The following is a 15,582-nucleotide window of genomic DNA, read 5'->3' as shown; positions in this document are numbered from 1 at the left end:
TTTATACAATTTGCTTTTAAACTGCAGCCTTGTCCTGCTTGCTACATTCTTTTGTGAGAAGATACTGGATGCAATAGGTTTTACTATAGAGAAAAAAACCTCACCTGCAGGTTCCCCATTTCCCTAAAGGATAAACAGAGACACTGTTTCTTCTGTGAATAATGAATTCAAGGTATTTGTGGGAAAAACAAAGTTACATGCTGCTTTGTATTGCCCAGATGTACAAACAGGTATGTTCGTGCATTGAAACAGGAGTTGGATATGCTGAAACTTTACTTTTTGCTGTGCAATTACCCTCACAGATTTAACTAGACCTTGCAAAACAGAGATACAGAACTAGGGACAGCTTGGAATTATTTGGTTGATTTACTCTCAAAATAGGAAAATTTGTTGCAGTCTATTGGAACATACCTGAGAATTAAGAACCAAACTAAATATTTAATATTTTGTTAGGAAAAGACAGACTTCACATGCAGAGTTTTATTGTGTGTAATTTTTACTTCCAAAAAGCAGATTTCTGGAGATCAGGGGACACAAAGCCTTTGTGTCTGGGTAGAATATTAACCCTTTTGTTACGAGAGATGATGCTCAGAGTCAGCTTTGCTTTTTCAGTAGCAGCAGATCAAATACAGCAGTGGCATTAAAAAGAAAAAAAAGAAAAAATTACAATTATAATATTTTTGGTGGATTACACCTTTCTTTTGAATAAAATGTTTGCTCTTAAGCAAAATCTTAAGAGCAATAATTTTCCACAAAAAGGGATGTTTCACTTTTTTCCTTTGACAACTTTCAGGTGACCAAGATTTTCCAAAAGAAGAAGAACTCAGTTACCTACAGTTTTCGACAGTCATTTTCCCTCTATGGAATGCAAGTTCTTCTCTTTGAGAACCAGTGTAAGTATTTCCTCACTTTCTAAATTGCCATTTTCCTTCAAAATAAAATAAAGTAAAATAAAATAGAGTAAAATAAAGTAAAGCAAAGTAAAATAAAATAGAGTAAATAAAGTAAAATAAATTAAAATAATATTAAAATAAAAGACTGTGTGAGCAACAGAGATGGACAGGACTTGACTCTGGATTTTGGAATAAAATTGCTTTGAATTTAACTTAGCCCTAAAGTTTAAAACAAGCTGCTGTCAGCATATGGAACAAACAGACTGCTATTAAGAGTTTTTCAGTTGTAGTCAGCAGCCAAATCTCCCCAAATGTGTTGTTTGTGAATACTTGTAAAGAATAAAATATTTGTCAAGAAACAAACACCTCTGTTGCTGAGTCAATGGTACAGTTACCTGGAACTGACTGATAATAAATAACAACTATTATAATTTTATGTGTAATTCAAAACACCATTTATTTTCCTGATTTATATCTTGGCTTTGCCTGGGTAATACATACCCACTCCAATATGAATGCAAAGCAGAGAGTTTGAATTCAAGCTTGTGTTTTCTGACACCTTTTGTTTATGTCTATTGCAATCTGCACCAACTCAATATTCCTTTTATCTTCAATGCTTCTCAGGTTTAATCTTAGCAGACAAAACCCCAACAAAACCCCCAAATAGTTTGCCAAGTCCTGCTTTTAAGCCAAAGGCAGCACCAGCACCCAGAGCAGAGCAGAGCAGAGCTGTTGGCATGATGGGATGGGCACAGCCTGACCTGCCCTCATGGCTGTAACCAAACCCTCACCTCCCTGCCAAGGTGTTTCCAGCCCACTGTGACATTCAGCAGTTCCTGTGCTTCTCTGCCTGGGACACTCTGAGTTTCCCCTTGTCCTTGAGAATGTGCTCCAATGTTCAGTTCATTCAGAAGTTCCTGTTATTGAGCCAAAGGCTCTAGAGATTTCCAAAGGGAAGAATTTATAGAGCTTACAGAGCTCTGTAGCCTGTAGATTATTTGTGTGCATTCTCTCTCTTGTGCACACATTGTATGATACAAAATTCAGTTTTGGAGAGAAGGGCAAATACATCTATCCTGGATTCTACTAAAAATAGAATAATACATATTTTTTCTGCTGTCAAAGTCAAGAAAACATAAAAAATATATATCTCATGAACATGCTAAGAAAAAACACTATTCAAATGAACTTTAAAAAATATCTATAGTGCAAGAAGGAGTAAAGGGTTGGATTCCTCCCAGGGCACTGAAGGCATTTGAACTCAGACACTTCAGTGGGCATAGTTGGGCTTCTAAGTTGAACTCGCTGCAGTGAATCAGTGACAAGATTGTACCTCTCATATCCAAGCATTCCATGGAACAAAGCATTTTCCAGTAGGGAAAAAGAAGTATTCTCCCTCTGGTTTTATAAAATTCCTGGTTTGGTTTCCCCTGTCCCCAGCAGCTCTGGGCTCTTTTGGCCATCATTCAGCAGATCTCTGTGTAGTAGCTGTCACAGTCAGCTGCTTTCAAGTGAACAAAAGGAAGTGTTGCTAAAGCAGAAACAACAACAGTATTGGTTTGGCTGCTGGTGGGGTTGAACAAGGTGATTGGCATTGCTGATAGAAGAACTGACCTTTAATGATAGAAGTCAGTTATGCTGAGTGGTGGGTGGGCTCCAAAAGGAAGAAGGATGTCATATACCTCTAATAAGTAAGCAGGCCACAAGGAAAGGCTATTTTACATTTTCAGTCAGTCACTAAAAAAATACGAAGGGAGGGGGCAGGTCACTGTGTCTGAAACCAGTAAATACTGATGTGTCTCCTGATGCTTCATCAATAGAGTGTAAGAAGTACCCCTGGTAGTTCTTTAGGATGTGGGAAGTCCTTCTTGGTCCATATGTGGAGGCAGCCCTTGTGACCTCAGGGTTGACAGGTTTCCTCCTTTGGTTTCATAAGTATTTTTGGGTTTTGCATTTAAGTGGTGCACTTTGTAGGGCTGTTTGCTGCACATCCATGTCGGTAGTCCCAACACTCCCTCCTGTGAGCCTGCCCAGCCCCAGTCTCCTGTGGCTCTTCTCCTGTGCAAGGTGCTGCCAGCAGAGCCCACAGAACCCCAAACTCTTCCTTTCCCTCTGGGCCCTCTGAGCCTCGCGGTGGTTGCAGTATTTCCCCCTGAGAATGGTGAACTTGCTTCACTCTTAGTTGCAGCTCTGATTTGGAAGTTATTCTTCTAAAAGCAAATTTTAAATAAAAATTTGGATGTATCCTTCTCAAAAAGAGCAGCATTTGAAGTTGTTTCTCAAGAGCTGAAGTCTTGTTGAAACCTAATGGCTTTGAGGGGAGAGAAACTGCCTTCCATCATCTGCTGGCTCTTGAGGGAATGAACTTATAGTACCTGGGAGCCCTTGAACTTTGGCTTCAACACTTAAGTAAATATTTGAGAGCTGTAGCAAACTAAGAAAGTAAAGCAACTGAGTAAAAGAAAACGCCGTGAGTTAAAATGCACATTTTGAGGTTTTCTGACACCCCATTTCTACAGGTCTGTGCTTCAAGCAAAGACTGATTCTGTTTTATAGAGCAGAACATATCTCCTTTATAAATACCTTTCTGTAAATGAATCTTGTGTCTCAACGAGGAGGTATTTTTGGCCAGCTGTTAAATACATTCTCACCTGTGCAGCTAGAAAAGAGACAAAGACAATCTGCTGAAAACTCTCTCTTGAATTGTGGAGGTGCCCATAGTGTGGGTCAAAAGAGGGGTGAAAAAAAACATCCAATCACCCCTTTTACTTCTTCAGGATGCAACTTCACACAGAACTTGAAAAACAAACAAAAAAAAGGTAAGTAAGATGTTCAGAGAACACAATTCAATAGGAAACACTGAAAGCTGTCCCTGCTGATGTGTTTGTCTTCCTGCAAATGTTAAAAGTAGAACAAGTTTGATGTTCTTGAGATGTCATCAAGTAGTTTTACTCAGCAAAATTTTGGGCACAGTTTAGTAAGATAGGTAATAACGTCTGTTCCATGAAACAAAAATTATCCCCTTATTTCTTTGCCTTTTCTGTACTTTTCTGTTGTATTGTATGTTGTACCTTGAGGGTAACAGCTGCATGAAGACCATCTTTCAATATTTATTCAGCATCTTGACATCAATATTTATTCAGCATCTTCAGCTCTTCCAGTGTATCTTAGGGATCTTCATCCTAATTCTGGACCTTTAGATTTTTATTTCTCTGACTTTGCACCCCCTATGGTAATATTAGTAAAAAGCCTTCCGTTTTGGTGGGGGTTTTTTTTAATTAAAAGTAATTGGAGTAATCAGAGCTTAGTTTTTGCTGCCTCCTCCTCCCAGATTACCCCAATGGGATCCGGCTCACGTCAGCGGTTCCAGGAGCAGATATCAAAGTGCTCATCAACTTCAATGCACCAAATCCTCAGGACAGGAAGAAGTTTACAGATGATTTGAGGGAGTCCATTGCAGAAGTTCAAGAAATGGAAAAGCACAGAATAGAGTGTAAGTACAAAGGTACATATAGTAGAGCATTTTCAAGCTAATCAAAGTGAGAAAATTCTGAGTATGTGTATAACCCACTAGAACTCCCTTTTTCCCTTGAGTTTGACCCTAGAAAGAGGAAAAACCCAATGATATCTTAAGCCCCAGCTGAGTTCATTGACTCCTGTTTACTTCAGTGCAGCTGGAGTGGACAAACTGCAAATAGCAATGGACAGAGGGGAGATGGATCTGTGATTTGTCGTATAAATTACAGTAAGAATTTGAGATATAATTTGCATCACACTGAAATACTCAGTGCTGGCCCTTCAGATGAGTTTCACAGGATTTTTCCTGATTTTTATTGTGTTCTCTCAATGAGGAAGCCACAGTAAAAGTTGATATATTTTGTTGAAAGTTCCATGAGTGTCCAAAAGTGAAATTTTACCTCCTCTCTTTCCAAAAGAGGGTCCTGTGTGTTGCAACATGAAGCTGTTAGTACAGGGGTGAAGCTTCTCTGGCATTATCAGTGCCAAATGAACTCCAGTCTGTTACTCACTGTATAGCCCGACTACAGACAGAAACTGGGACATTTCCATGTTCTGTGATAAGTCTGAACCCATGGAAAAGCTTGGGGTTTGTTTCTTACTGGCATTTAGGTCATGAAGACTCTTCCCAGTTTTCATTTTGCACTCAAATGATGACGTTTTCTTGTTTTGCATAGTTTTATCTCTATTGTGCTAATTTTTAGTTTGGCAAAGAGTTTGGCAAGATTTCAAGGAAGAGGAAGATACAAATATGAAATTGAAAGATAAATCAAGGAATAACAGGAGATATTCAAACATCCTGAGTATTATGTTGGTTTAAAATGTGATAGCGGTTTTAGTGTACTGGTTCCTATTTACAGCCTTTGTGATCAGAAGGAATAACTCCCCAAAGGGTGAAGGACACTTAACAGGCTCCCCAGGGCAGTGGGCACAGCCTCAAGGCTGCCAGAGCTCCAGGAGTGTTTGGGCAACACCGAGGGACAGGGTGGGATTGTTGGGGTGTCTGTGGAGGGACAGGAGTTGGATTGATGATCCCTATGGGTCCCTTCCAGCTCAGGATATTCCATGATTCTCTCTGTGCTGGTTTAAAGGTAAATCAGCAGGAGAAAAGGACCCAACACAAAAGAGATTATAAGTCAGACTTACAATTTAATAACAATATTACAATAAATGCAATGGCACAAACAGAAATTGGGTTTAACCCACAAACCCAGCAGTAGAACCCAGCCCCCTGGGGCACAAACACAGTGGGGTTTGGTGGCCCCTGTGCTGAGCCCCACATGGTTCCCTTGAGGCCAAAGGAAAAGGAAGGGAAAAACCTGTTGGTGCAGATGATGGCACAGTCTGGTGGAGAGTGGTGGGCTCCTCCTGTCCAGGTTCTGCTCCTCCTCTGGATCCCAAGGGGTGGTTCCCCAAGTCCCCAAACGCCCAGATTCTCTCCCCTCAGGTGCAGGTAGGAGCCCCCAGTGCCTCCCCCAAGGCAGGGAGTTCCACACTGGGGGATCTGACTCTGGGATAAAGTCAGGGGGCATTTTGGAATCGTTGCTGGCCCATGAGCAGAGCTGAGCCCTCAGGTGGGTGTGGAGGTGCCAAGGACTCCCTGCAGGGGAGTTCTCCCAACTCTTCTGCCAGGCTTCTTTCCCAGCCAGCTCCCAGCCTGAGGGCTCAGCTGTGCCCTGGGCAGCTGCTGCCAATGGTCCACTGGTACCAGTTGCTGGGCAATGGCCCAGAGGGTTTAGAATGCCCAGCTTTGGTCACACCCACACAGGAATAAACTGGTCCCACCTGCTGAACTGGGACACTCTCCTATAATTCCATGTTTGCTCAATAGACGCCAATTGCAAACTGGGCCCTCTCTGTTTCAGCTGAGCTGGAGAAGCAGAAGGGGGTGGTGCGTCCCAGCATGTCCCAGTGCTCCAGCCTGAAGAAGGACTCTGGCAATGGCACCCTGAGCAGGGCCTGCCTGGATGACAGCTACGCCACCGGGGAGGGGCTCAAGCGCAGCGCGCTCAGCAGCTCACTCAGAGACCTGTCTGAAGCAGGTAAGCGCTGCCTTTCCTCCCTTGCCCTCTGCATGCAAAGATGCCTCAGTGAAAGCCTCCAGAAATAGCAATGCTGAATGCTCAACCATTTCAAATGGCTCCTCTTTCCCAGCTGGTATTTAATGTCTGTTTGTTTTTTCACCCTTGTTCTGTTAAGGGTTTGAAAGTGTTTAAACCACTGTAGGTTGCTATATATACATTTAAAGGAGAGTGAAGACGGAGGAAAAAGTGTAAGTTTTTAATTAAAAAAAAAATTTACTTGTGCTAGGAGTAGCTCAGTTTTCCTTTCTTTTTTTTCATCCCCTTTGCTTCTTCCCATTCATGCACTAGGCTTAAAAAGGAAAGGAAAGAAACTGGTCTCTGTGTAGTGACAGCTCTTTGTGTATTCTGTGCTCCAGCGTTCTGTGCTGCCACCTCGATGAATGAAATGGAGTGAAGCCCTACTAAATTCTGTCCAGAACTCTCTAATTCAAACACAGTGTATCCCTGATGCTCTTCTATTGATTTGTAACTCAGATGCAGCTCCTAATTCTTGCAGGAGAGGTTGTGCTGAAGTATTCCTAACAATGCAATACAAGAAGCCCCAGTGGACACTAATACTGATATCCCACAAAACCACTGATGTGTTATCAGTTTATTAATTGAATAATGCAGCTAAAGACTGGCAAGCAGTGGTAGTGTGATTTTTTTGGGCTAAGAAAGCCAGGGGAAGTTTGGCATGCTTGCCTTACACCTGGCATACCCATAATCTTTCATGATTCTTGTCATTTACAAGAACTCATATCTGAACACCATGTCCACTATTCAGAAAATACTTCTGGGCATAGTAGCAATTATATTTTTAAATTATCTGGTTTTTAGTTCATAGTCTGTGTTACATACTCTGCTTTGTCCTTTTAATTGTAGTGATGATGTACAGTCTAGTCATAATTCCAATATTCTGTATAACTTCAGTAGTAGTAGACACAAATTATCTTCACCCTTTTTTAACTAAAGAAGAGATTTTAGCTCTGCTGCAATAAATAAAATTGTTGTGAACTGAAATTATAGCCTGTGTTGTGGGTATATGTATGTGCATACAAATATGTAGAGAGTGAGCTCTTTCAATTCTTTTCTTCTCTGTTTAGGCTTTCACACTCATATGTCCATTTGCTTCATTAAAAAGACATAGGACCTTGATCCAAAATCAGGCTGAAATCGAATATTGGTGCTTGATTGGCTCCAGTGGATTTTAGATCAAGCCCCTGGTCTTCACCACTCTTAAATCTCAGATTTGAGGATACTTCATCATCCTTTTTGTTGTTTTGGTTCGATTTCATTAAAATGAGAACTACCATATTGTCAATATGTGAGTTCAGTGGGTATCTGTACCCCTAAATGTGATTTCTGGTTAATTTTTTCATTCCATCAGAATGATTCATCCCTGTCTTTTAAACATTGCCGTGTATTTAAATTCATGTTATGGGTTTTATTCAACATCTATTCAAGCATTTGTAATCATGAACACATTCCACGTTTCAACAGGGCATGCCTACACCTGGCATGCTCATTCCTGAAAATAACTTTTTTCCATAACAGAAAGTAGAAATCACTCACAGACTGCAGGGTTTATCAATGAGTTTGTTAAACCCAACTAAACTTAATTTTGCCTTGAAATAGCTGAGAATTATGGAGAGTTTCTGTTTGGTCTTGTGCAGTGCAAGTGACTTGAGAAATGACCTGCCTGTTCCTTGCTTTGTGATTTGGTGGAGTAACTTCAGTGACATCATACATGTCCTTCCTGTCTTTCCTCAGGGAATAGCTGCATGTGAGGCTAATTTCAGTTTTTAATATGAGAAAGTCACTCCATAATAAAACAAAGATATCTCAGTTAGGAAGATACTGCACCCCAGTGATTACACTACATGAAATTGCTTCTATAAAACAGTACTGAGTTAGGTTGCCTCAATTCTTCTTTTGTGGCTCAGAGACAGGCTCAGCAGGGAGGAGGAACAAGAGTAGTGGGGCTGTGTGTGCACCTGTGTCTCTGGAAGAGAAGACACAATGCAAGTGGGTTTCTGGAGACCTGTCTTCATTTAACAAGAAATAAATCTAATAAACGTGAGAAAATGGCCTGGTTGCATATTTATGCAGTAAGGCAGGTAATTGTCCAGTGCATATTGCAAAAATAAATATTTAACTCTTTATTCAGTGAAGGGGAAATGTGATTGAACAGAATTTTGGCTGCATGGATGTATGACAACTATTGAAGAAAAGTGTCCCCCAGACGCCACAGCTGTGAATGGTGGCTGTGGAAAGGGACTTTGAATTTCTCTCTTGGAAAAGAATGGTGATTTCCTAAGCTTCTTAGATGTAACAAATGCTGATCCCCTGAGTGATTCTGACTCCCTAGCTGGAAATCATAGAGAAAGGCAAGATTTCTCCATCAGGACCTGTTTTGTGATGGTTGTTGCCACTATAACTCAGACCTGTGAGAAGGATGTGGGTGAGGGTCTCTTGATCTGAAAGATAGTATTGTTCACTGGGGATTGAAACTTCTTTCCATGGAATAAAAGCAGAATGTGGCAACCAACTGTCCCAAGATAGGAATATGTCTGAAAGTATTTAGTGCTTTATTTTTTTTCAGAAGAGAAATATATCATTTTTATTGCACATTGTTGAGCTATAGTCAGGGAGGAGCTGAATTTATTTGTCCCAGACATTGAAATGCTTGATTTGCAGCAAAATATTAGAAGACAGACAAATTTTAATGCAGCTGAATCTGGGTTCTGTCAGTTCTGATAGTGCTCTGGACATCTCACCACCTACTCCTTACACAGTTACATGATGAGCAGCTTTACAGACAGAAGTGAGAGGTGATGTCCCATCATGGCCATTAGAATCACAGAATCACAGAATTGATTGCGTTGGAAAAGACCTCCGAGATCATCAAGTCCAACCCTTGGTCCAACTCCAGTCCCTTTACCAGATCATGGCACTCAGTGCCACGGCCAAGCTCAGTTTAAAAACCTCCAGGGATGGGGAATCCACCCCCACTCTGGGCAGCCCATTCCAATGCCTGAGCACTCTCTCTGGAAAGAAGTTTTTTCTGATCTCCAACTTCAATTTCCCCTGGCAGAGCTTGAGCCCGTGCCCCCTTGTCCTATTGCTGAGTGCCTGGGAGAAGAGACCAACCCCCACCTGGCCAGAACTTCCCTTCAGGGAGTTCTGGACAGTGCTGAGGTCACCTCTGAGCCTCCTCTTCTCCAGACTAAACACCCCCAGCTCCCTCAGCCTCTCCCCACAGCACTTGTGCTCCAGTCCCTTCTCCAGCCTCGTTGCTCTTCTCTGGCCCTGCTCCAGCCCCTCAATCTCTTTCCTGAGCTGAGGGGCCCAGAACTGAACACAGTACTCAAGGTGTGGCCTCCCCAAGGCAGAGTCCAGGGGAAGGGTCACTGCCCTGGTCCTGCTGGCCACTCTAGTTTTGATCCAGGCCAGGATCCCATTGGCCTTCTTGGCCACCTGGGCACACTGTTGGCTTCTGTTGAGCTTCCTGTCCCTCAGTCCCCCCAGGTCCCTTTCTGCCTGGCTGCTCTCCAGCCACTCTGTGCCCAGCCTGGAGTGCTGCAGGGGGTTGGGGTGGCCAAAGGGCAGGACCTGCACTTGGCCTTGTTGAACTCCATCCCATTGGAATCAACCCATCTCTCAAGTCTATCCAGGTCCCTCTGCAGAGCCCTCCTGCCTTCCAGCAGGTCGACACTCCCTCCCAAACTTGGTGTCATCAGTAAATTTGCTAATGATGGACTCAATCCCCTCATCTAAATCATCAATAAAGATGTTAAACAGGACTGGGCCCAACACACCCCTGGGGACACCACTGGTGACCAGCTGGACACAGCTCCGTTCACCAGCACTCTCTGGGCCCGACCCTCCAGCCAGCTCCTGACCCAGCAGAGGGTACACTTGTCCAAGCCATGGGCTACCAGCTTTTCCAGGAGTATATTATGGGAGACAGTGTCAAAGACCTTGCTGAAGTTTAGACAGACACATACATCCGCAGCCCATGAGAGGGATGATTTGGTCACTAAAGCAGACCTGGGAGGATTAGGATGGTCATGTTTCCATTTCTATATCTCTCCCAAAATCTGGACTGATTTTAGTCAAGTCAGTCCCAATTCCAGCCCCTCTGAGTTGCTGGAGGACCCAGCGCTCTCACCTTGAGTTCACAGTGCTGAGCCCCTGTGGAAATCAAACCCTATTCCCCCATCCCAGCCTGGAAGGTGGAAATAATACTGACACACTGCACTGCTTAGGAGTTCCAATGGTGGGGTTTGCCCCAGTAAAACACAACTGCCATACCCCTGTGACACCAGTGCAGGATGGTGTGATGGTTCCTGTTAATAGAAGTTGGGCTTGTCTCGCTCAAAACAATCACAGACTAATAAAAACAACAGATCTAAACCAAAAGAAAGCAAAAAAACAAACAACAAAACCACAACACAAACCCCATAGAATAGTTCCAGAATTAAAATAATTGTACATTGCACATGAACTCAGTCAACCTTTAACTTTTAAAATGTTTTGACCTTCAAAAAAAGGTAACCTTTTTTCTTCTAACAATTCAATAATACAGGGGGTTTTTTGTTTTTAATTTCTAGTATTCCAAAATGTAATGGAAAAGACTGTGGAACTTCTCAGCATTGTAATGCCCTTAAAGAGACTGAGTTGCTGGAATTTCAGAATTGCAGAAGCCTCTCCTTTCCCTTGGGTTTTGCTGCAGAGAACACCAGCAGTCTTGGCCTCCCTTATTAGAAGAGCTTTCTGAGGAGGGAGAGATTTTTCCTGTCTCTTCCCTTGTCACTGTTGTAACATTTCCTATTTTTCAAAGGAATAACAACAGCAAAGGGCATGATAGAATCCACTGGGTGCTTTAAATAAAGCAGATTTATGTGATTTATGGTGATATATGTTTGATAAAACCAAACAATTCCACAGGCACCCCACGCTGTCCATGGACACCTTGTTGTCACCAACCTTTCTGTCTTATGGAAGAGACACTGTTTTACATGGGAAAGGTGAAAGTATGAAGGTTACAAAGAGTCTTTTCCCCCTGGAAAGGGATGTCCCTGAATTCATGACTAGAGCATATTTTATTTTAAAACACTTTTTCACATTTTTCCTCAAGCCAGAAAATAATACATTTTTTACTGTATCTCACTGGCACAGAAGGGAGTGTCAAGAAATACAGAGTAGCAGTGAGAAATATTTCCATGATAATTCATTTACATATATGGGACATATTATACTTAGATAAGCTAAAGAGATTTCTTATAAAGAATATTCATATCTGACATCAATTAATTACTGGGACAAATCAGAAAAGGTTAATTTAATTGAAATTTAATTTTGTAAAAATAAATTAAAAACAACGCTAAGTAGCAGCCTAAAAAAAGACCAAGTAAATTAGTCACTTATTAAGCAAAACTAGTCTTCAGATTTGATAAATGCCACCCTGCTTTATACCACAGCTGCTAATTACTCTGCCAGTACATGCTTGAATGCAATTCTAGCCAAGAGTCACCATTATTGTGAAATGTTGGGGTTCTGGGGAGGCATTTTTGAGGTGGGATGCCATCTCAAAGACCAGGGAATAGTCTGGAACAAACACACATTGGCAGGGGGAATGCTCCTGGAGATTTATTTAGTATTAATCTCATATCACACTGTATATCAGTCCAGAGTTGGGTTCAATTTGGCTTTAAGGAGACCAACCAAACCTCTGTACAGTGATAGTGCCTATCTGAGGGAAATTACAGGCATTTTAAGGAGGATTTTCCTGTTTGCTCTTGCCTTTGCCCTGAAGTTATTCTAAGCCAAACTCCATCTGTCTCTGTCTGTATATACTGTGTCCATGGTTATTTTAGTAGACTGTGACTCCTGCCACACGCAAAAGGCATTAGATTTTCCTGTTTTCCTTTGGTTTTGGTCACATTTATTGACCTGTGCCAGCTCTCCGTCTTATTTGCAATACTGACTGCCTTTCTCAGTGTGTTTGCATCAGCAAGCAAGAGTGATTTGAGTGTTAATCAGTACTAATCCCGTTATCAGAGCACAAAAATATCCAAGCCTGACTAGAAGTGAAAATAAGGGATTACCAAAACTAGTTTTTCTGAGGGGGTTCATAAGATAATTCAGTTATGGTTTGACTGAGGCTAAAACTGCAGCAGGAGTTTGAATGATGAGCTTTAGACAAAGATCCTTTCTAGGGGAATTGTTTCAAATTCCAACAAATCGAACAAAACACCTTTACCACAAATGCCTTCCTCTCAATTTAATGCCACTATAGAGGGGTTTGTGCTGGGGAGCAACTCTCCGTGACAATAACAGAAGGGGGAAGGTCCAAGTAGTCAGAAGAGAACTGCAGCTTGTGTTTCAGGGCAATATCCTGTGACCAACCAGATCAAAGTTATGTTTGTGAATCCAACAGATGGTATTTTTTGATCACATTGATCTTACAAGACTTACGAGTAGTCTAAGTTGGTCTGTGGAAGGGTCTATCAAGGGTGAACCTCCCAGGAATCACAGACCAGTCCCAATGTTCTCTCTAGTTCTGATCCCAAGTGGCTTTGGGGTGTCTCTGATGAGGGTTTGTCACTCACTGGTTCAGTGATGCTGAAATCTTCAGGTTCTCCTCCCAGACCACCCCTTAGAGTAGAAGATTCTGTACCAGTGCAGGGTGACTGATGTCTGACCTTGCAGGAAAGCAAGGAGAGAGCATTGAGAAAACTTTTGTTTCTAAAAACATGCAGATTTTAAGGAAGCTTTGAGCACCTGATCTCTCTTCAAAGATTAGCTTTGTTTTTACACCCTGCCAGGACAGTATTCTGAGACTTTGCAAAGCAATGCTCAACAACCTGTCTTCTGAAAAATCTCTATTTCCACTGCAACCATATGCTATTTCCTCTCCTGTGAAATGAGAAAGAAAATCTGAGATCCTATTTATAGCCACAGAGGTCTTTTGGCTCTTTAGTCTGGTGTTTCGTGTGTGATTTTAGGCAAATGTCTCTTCAATTTGAGACTGTTGGAGAACAAATCCAACATACTTAAAGATAAAGCACTGCACAGCTAAACAAACAAAACCCAGCCATAATGTCAAAACAGATTCCAGATTTATTGATCAAAAATTAAGTTTAGTTTTTTTAAAACCTCATGAAAGAAGATTATATGAAATCCACTGAGGTTCAAAGTTGACATGGAAAGTGATGCCCCTTCACCAGTCCCCCACACTGATCACAGAGTGACAGGAGATGCTGAGCTGGGAGGGAGCCACAGGGATCATGGAGTCCAACCTTCAACCCTGCACAGGCCCATCCCCAAGAGTCACCCCCTGTGCCCCAGAGCATCATCCAAACACTCCTGGAGCTCTGGCAGCCTTGGGGTGTGCCCACTGCCCTGGGGAGCCTAGTCAGTGCCCACCACCCCCTGAGGAAGTTCAGACTCTGTCAATATTAATTTTGCACTTAAATTAACATCACCCCACAAGTACATATCAATGTGCTCAAAGAAAAGGACTCTTAGACTCCAGGAAATCAAACAATTTAACATTGTTGCTGCTCACCATCACAACCACAGCACTAAACCCTCGTGCCAAAATCCACGTATTTTAAGAGTTACAGAAATTAAACCCAAAATTTAAAATCTCCCCCTGCCTGTGTTAGTTGAGTCACTACAATAAGTCTCCCAGGCGGGTTGGGCACAGAAGGTGCCCGTACCCTGCGGTGCCCCGTGGCTGTGTCAGTGGCCCCGGGGTGTGCAGAGGGTGCCATGCTCTGCAGTGCCCCACAGATGCCCCATGCCCATGCTAGTGACCCCTGGTGGGTGCAGGAGGTGCTCTGCAGTGCCCTGTGGGTGCCCCGTGGCTGTGCCAGCAGCCCCTGGGCTGTGCAGAGGGTGCCCCACAGATGCCCCGTGGCCGTGCCAGCACGCCCGAGGTGTGCAGAGTGTGCCATGCCCCGCAGCGCCCCAATAGGTGCCCCGTGGCCGTGCCAGCACCCCCGGGGTGTGCAGAGGGTGCCCCACAGATGCCCCGTGGCCATGCCAGCACCCCCGGGGTGTATAGAGCTCCCATAGGGTGCAGGGCTGTGCTTCCCCCGGGTCTCGTCTCGGTCTCTAATCTCTGGTGTTGCATGTCCTGGGCAGGCAAGCGTGGGCGCCGCAGCAGTGCAGGATCGCTAGACAGCAATATGGAAGTAAGTAGGAAGTTCCTGATGTCTAGCTGGATGTGATGATGTGCATTTCAAACCTTTCTTTTATATATACATATATATTTTTTTGCTCTTTTTTCTTCTAACACATAACCTGCCTGCCACGAATAAAATGCATGCCTAGGCTACTCACTCCGTATTCTTCCAGCTTTAAAAGCACTGACAGCTTGTTTTAGACCAATGGCATTTTTGGTTTAAGCTAACCTCGTTCCCTTTGTTCCTGCAAGCATGGTTAAATGAATATGATGTGTCCTTTTGCCACCATTTCAGTCTGGTCCCAGCTTAAAAGCCCACTTGCTCTTTGTTACCAAGTACACTGTTCTTGCTGTTTGGTATCTAGCTACAACTATTGACTGTCATGCTGAACCATTCCCATTGCTTATTTTCAAGTTCAATTGCTAAATGTATGCAGTCATGACACCATGGAATTGCACAGACAGGGCATGGGAGGAAAAAAATTATTGAGACAGGTGAATTCAATGTGGATTTCATGAGATTTCATTCATCTTCAAACCATTTATATATACTGTTCATGTCTCTGAATTCAGCTTGCAGATTTTTTCTTTTTTCTTTTCCTCTTTTTTTTTTTTTTTGTTTTGTTTGCTTTAGGTAGATTGCAGTTTAAATCAAGCACACTTTGCCTAAGTACTGTTATGCCCCATAACTCTTTAAAAATACAACTCCCAAACTTCCAGAAACTAAATTCCAGGCTAAATAATAGAGAATGTTGAACCGCAGGTCAGAATAACACAATCACATAGATATCTTAGTGGCAAAAATTAACACATAATGCAGGGATACGCCTGAGAAGCAGCACTGTGACATATAGTAGTGGAAAACTACTATCAAAAAGCTTTTAAGTACTGTTTCGAAATCTGAACTGTAACT

At 42.6% G+C, this 15,582-nt stretch overlaps 1 protein-coding gene across 13 annotated transcripts in view; it reads left to right on the top strand.

Moving 5' to 3' along the window:
* The window catches only part of IQSEC1 (IQ motif and Sec7 domain ArfGEF 1), a 356,985-nt gene that overhangs the window by 336,449 nt on the left and 4,954 nt on the right, over positions 1 to 15,582 (top strand). For 9 of the 13 annotated variants that reach the window (XM_071550977.1, XM_071550975.1, XM_071550984.1 and 6 more), the window contains 4 exons: positions 794 to 893; positions 4,225 to 4,398; positions 6,275 to 6,451; positions 14,630 to 14,679. In XM_071550977.1, coding sequence (XP_071407078.1) covers positions 794 to 893; positions 4,225 to 4,398; positions 6,275 to 6,451; positions 14,630 to 14,679 — 501 coding nt within the window. The remainder of the gene's footprint in view (positions 1 to 793; positions 894 to 4,224; positions 4,399 to 6,274; positions 6,452 to 14,629; positions 14,680 to 15,582) is intronic. The other 4 variants (XM_071550976.1, XM_071550974.1, XM_071550982.1 and 1 more) reach the window with 2 other exon arrangements.

This window comes from Pithys albifrons, chromosome 3 (genome assembly GCF_047495875.1).
Source record: "Pithys albifrons albifrons isolate INPA30051 chromosome 3, PitAlb_v1, whole genome shotgun sequence".
NCBI lineage: Eukaryota > Metazoa > Chordata > Aves > Passeriformes > Thamnophilidae > Pithys > Pithys albifrons.
The sequence above is the reverse complement of the archived record's forward strand: the minus strand, read 5'-3'. Positions and strand labels throughout refer to the sequence as shown.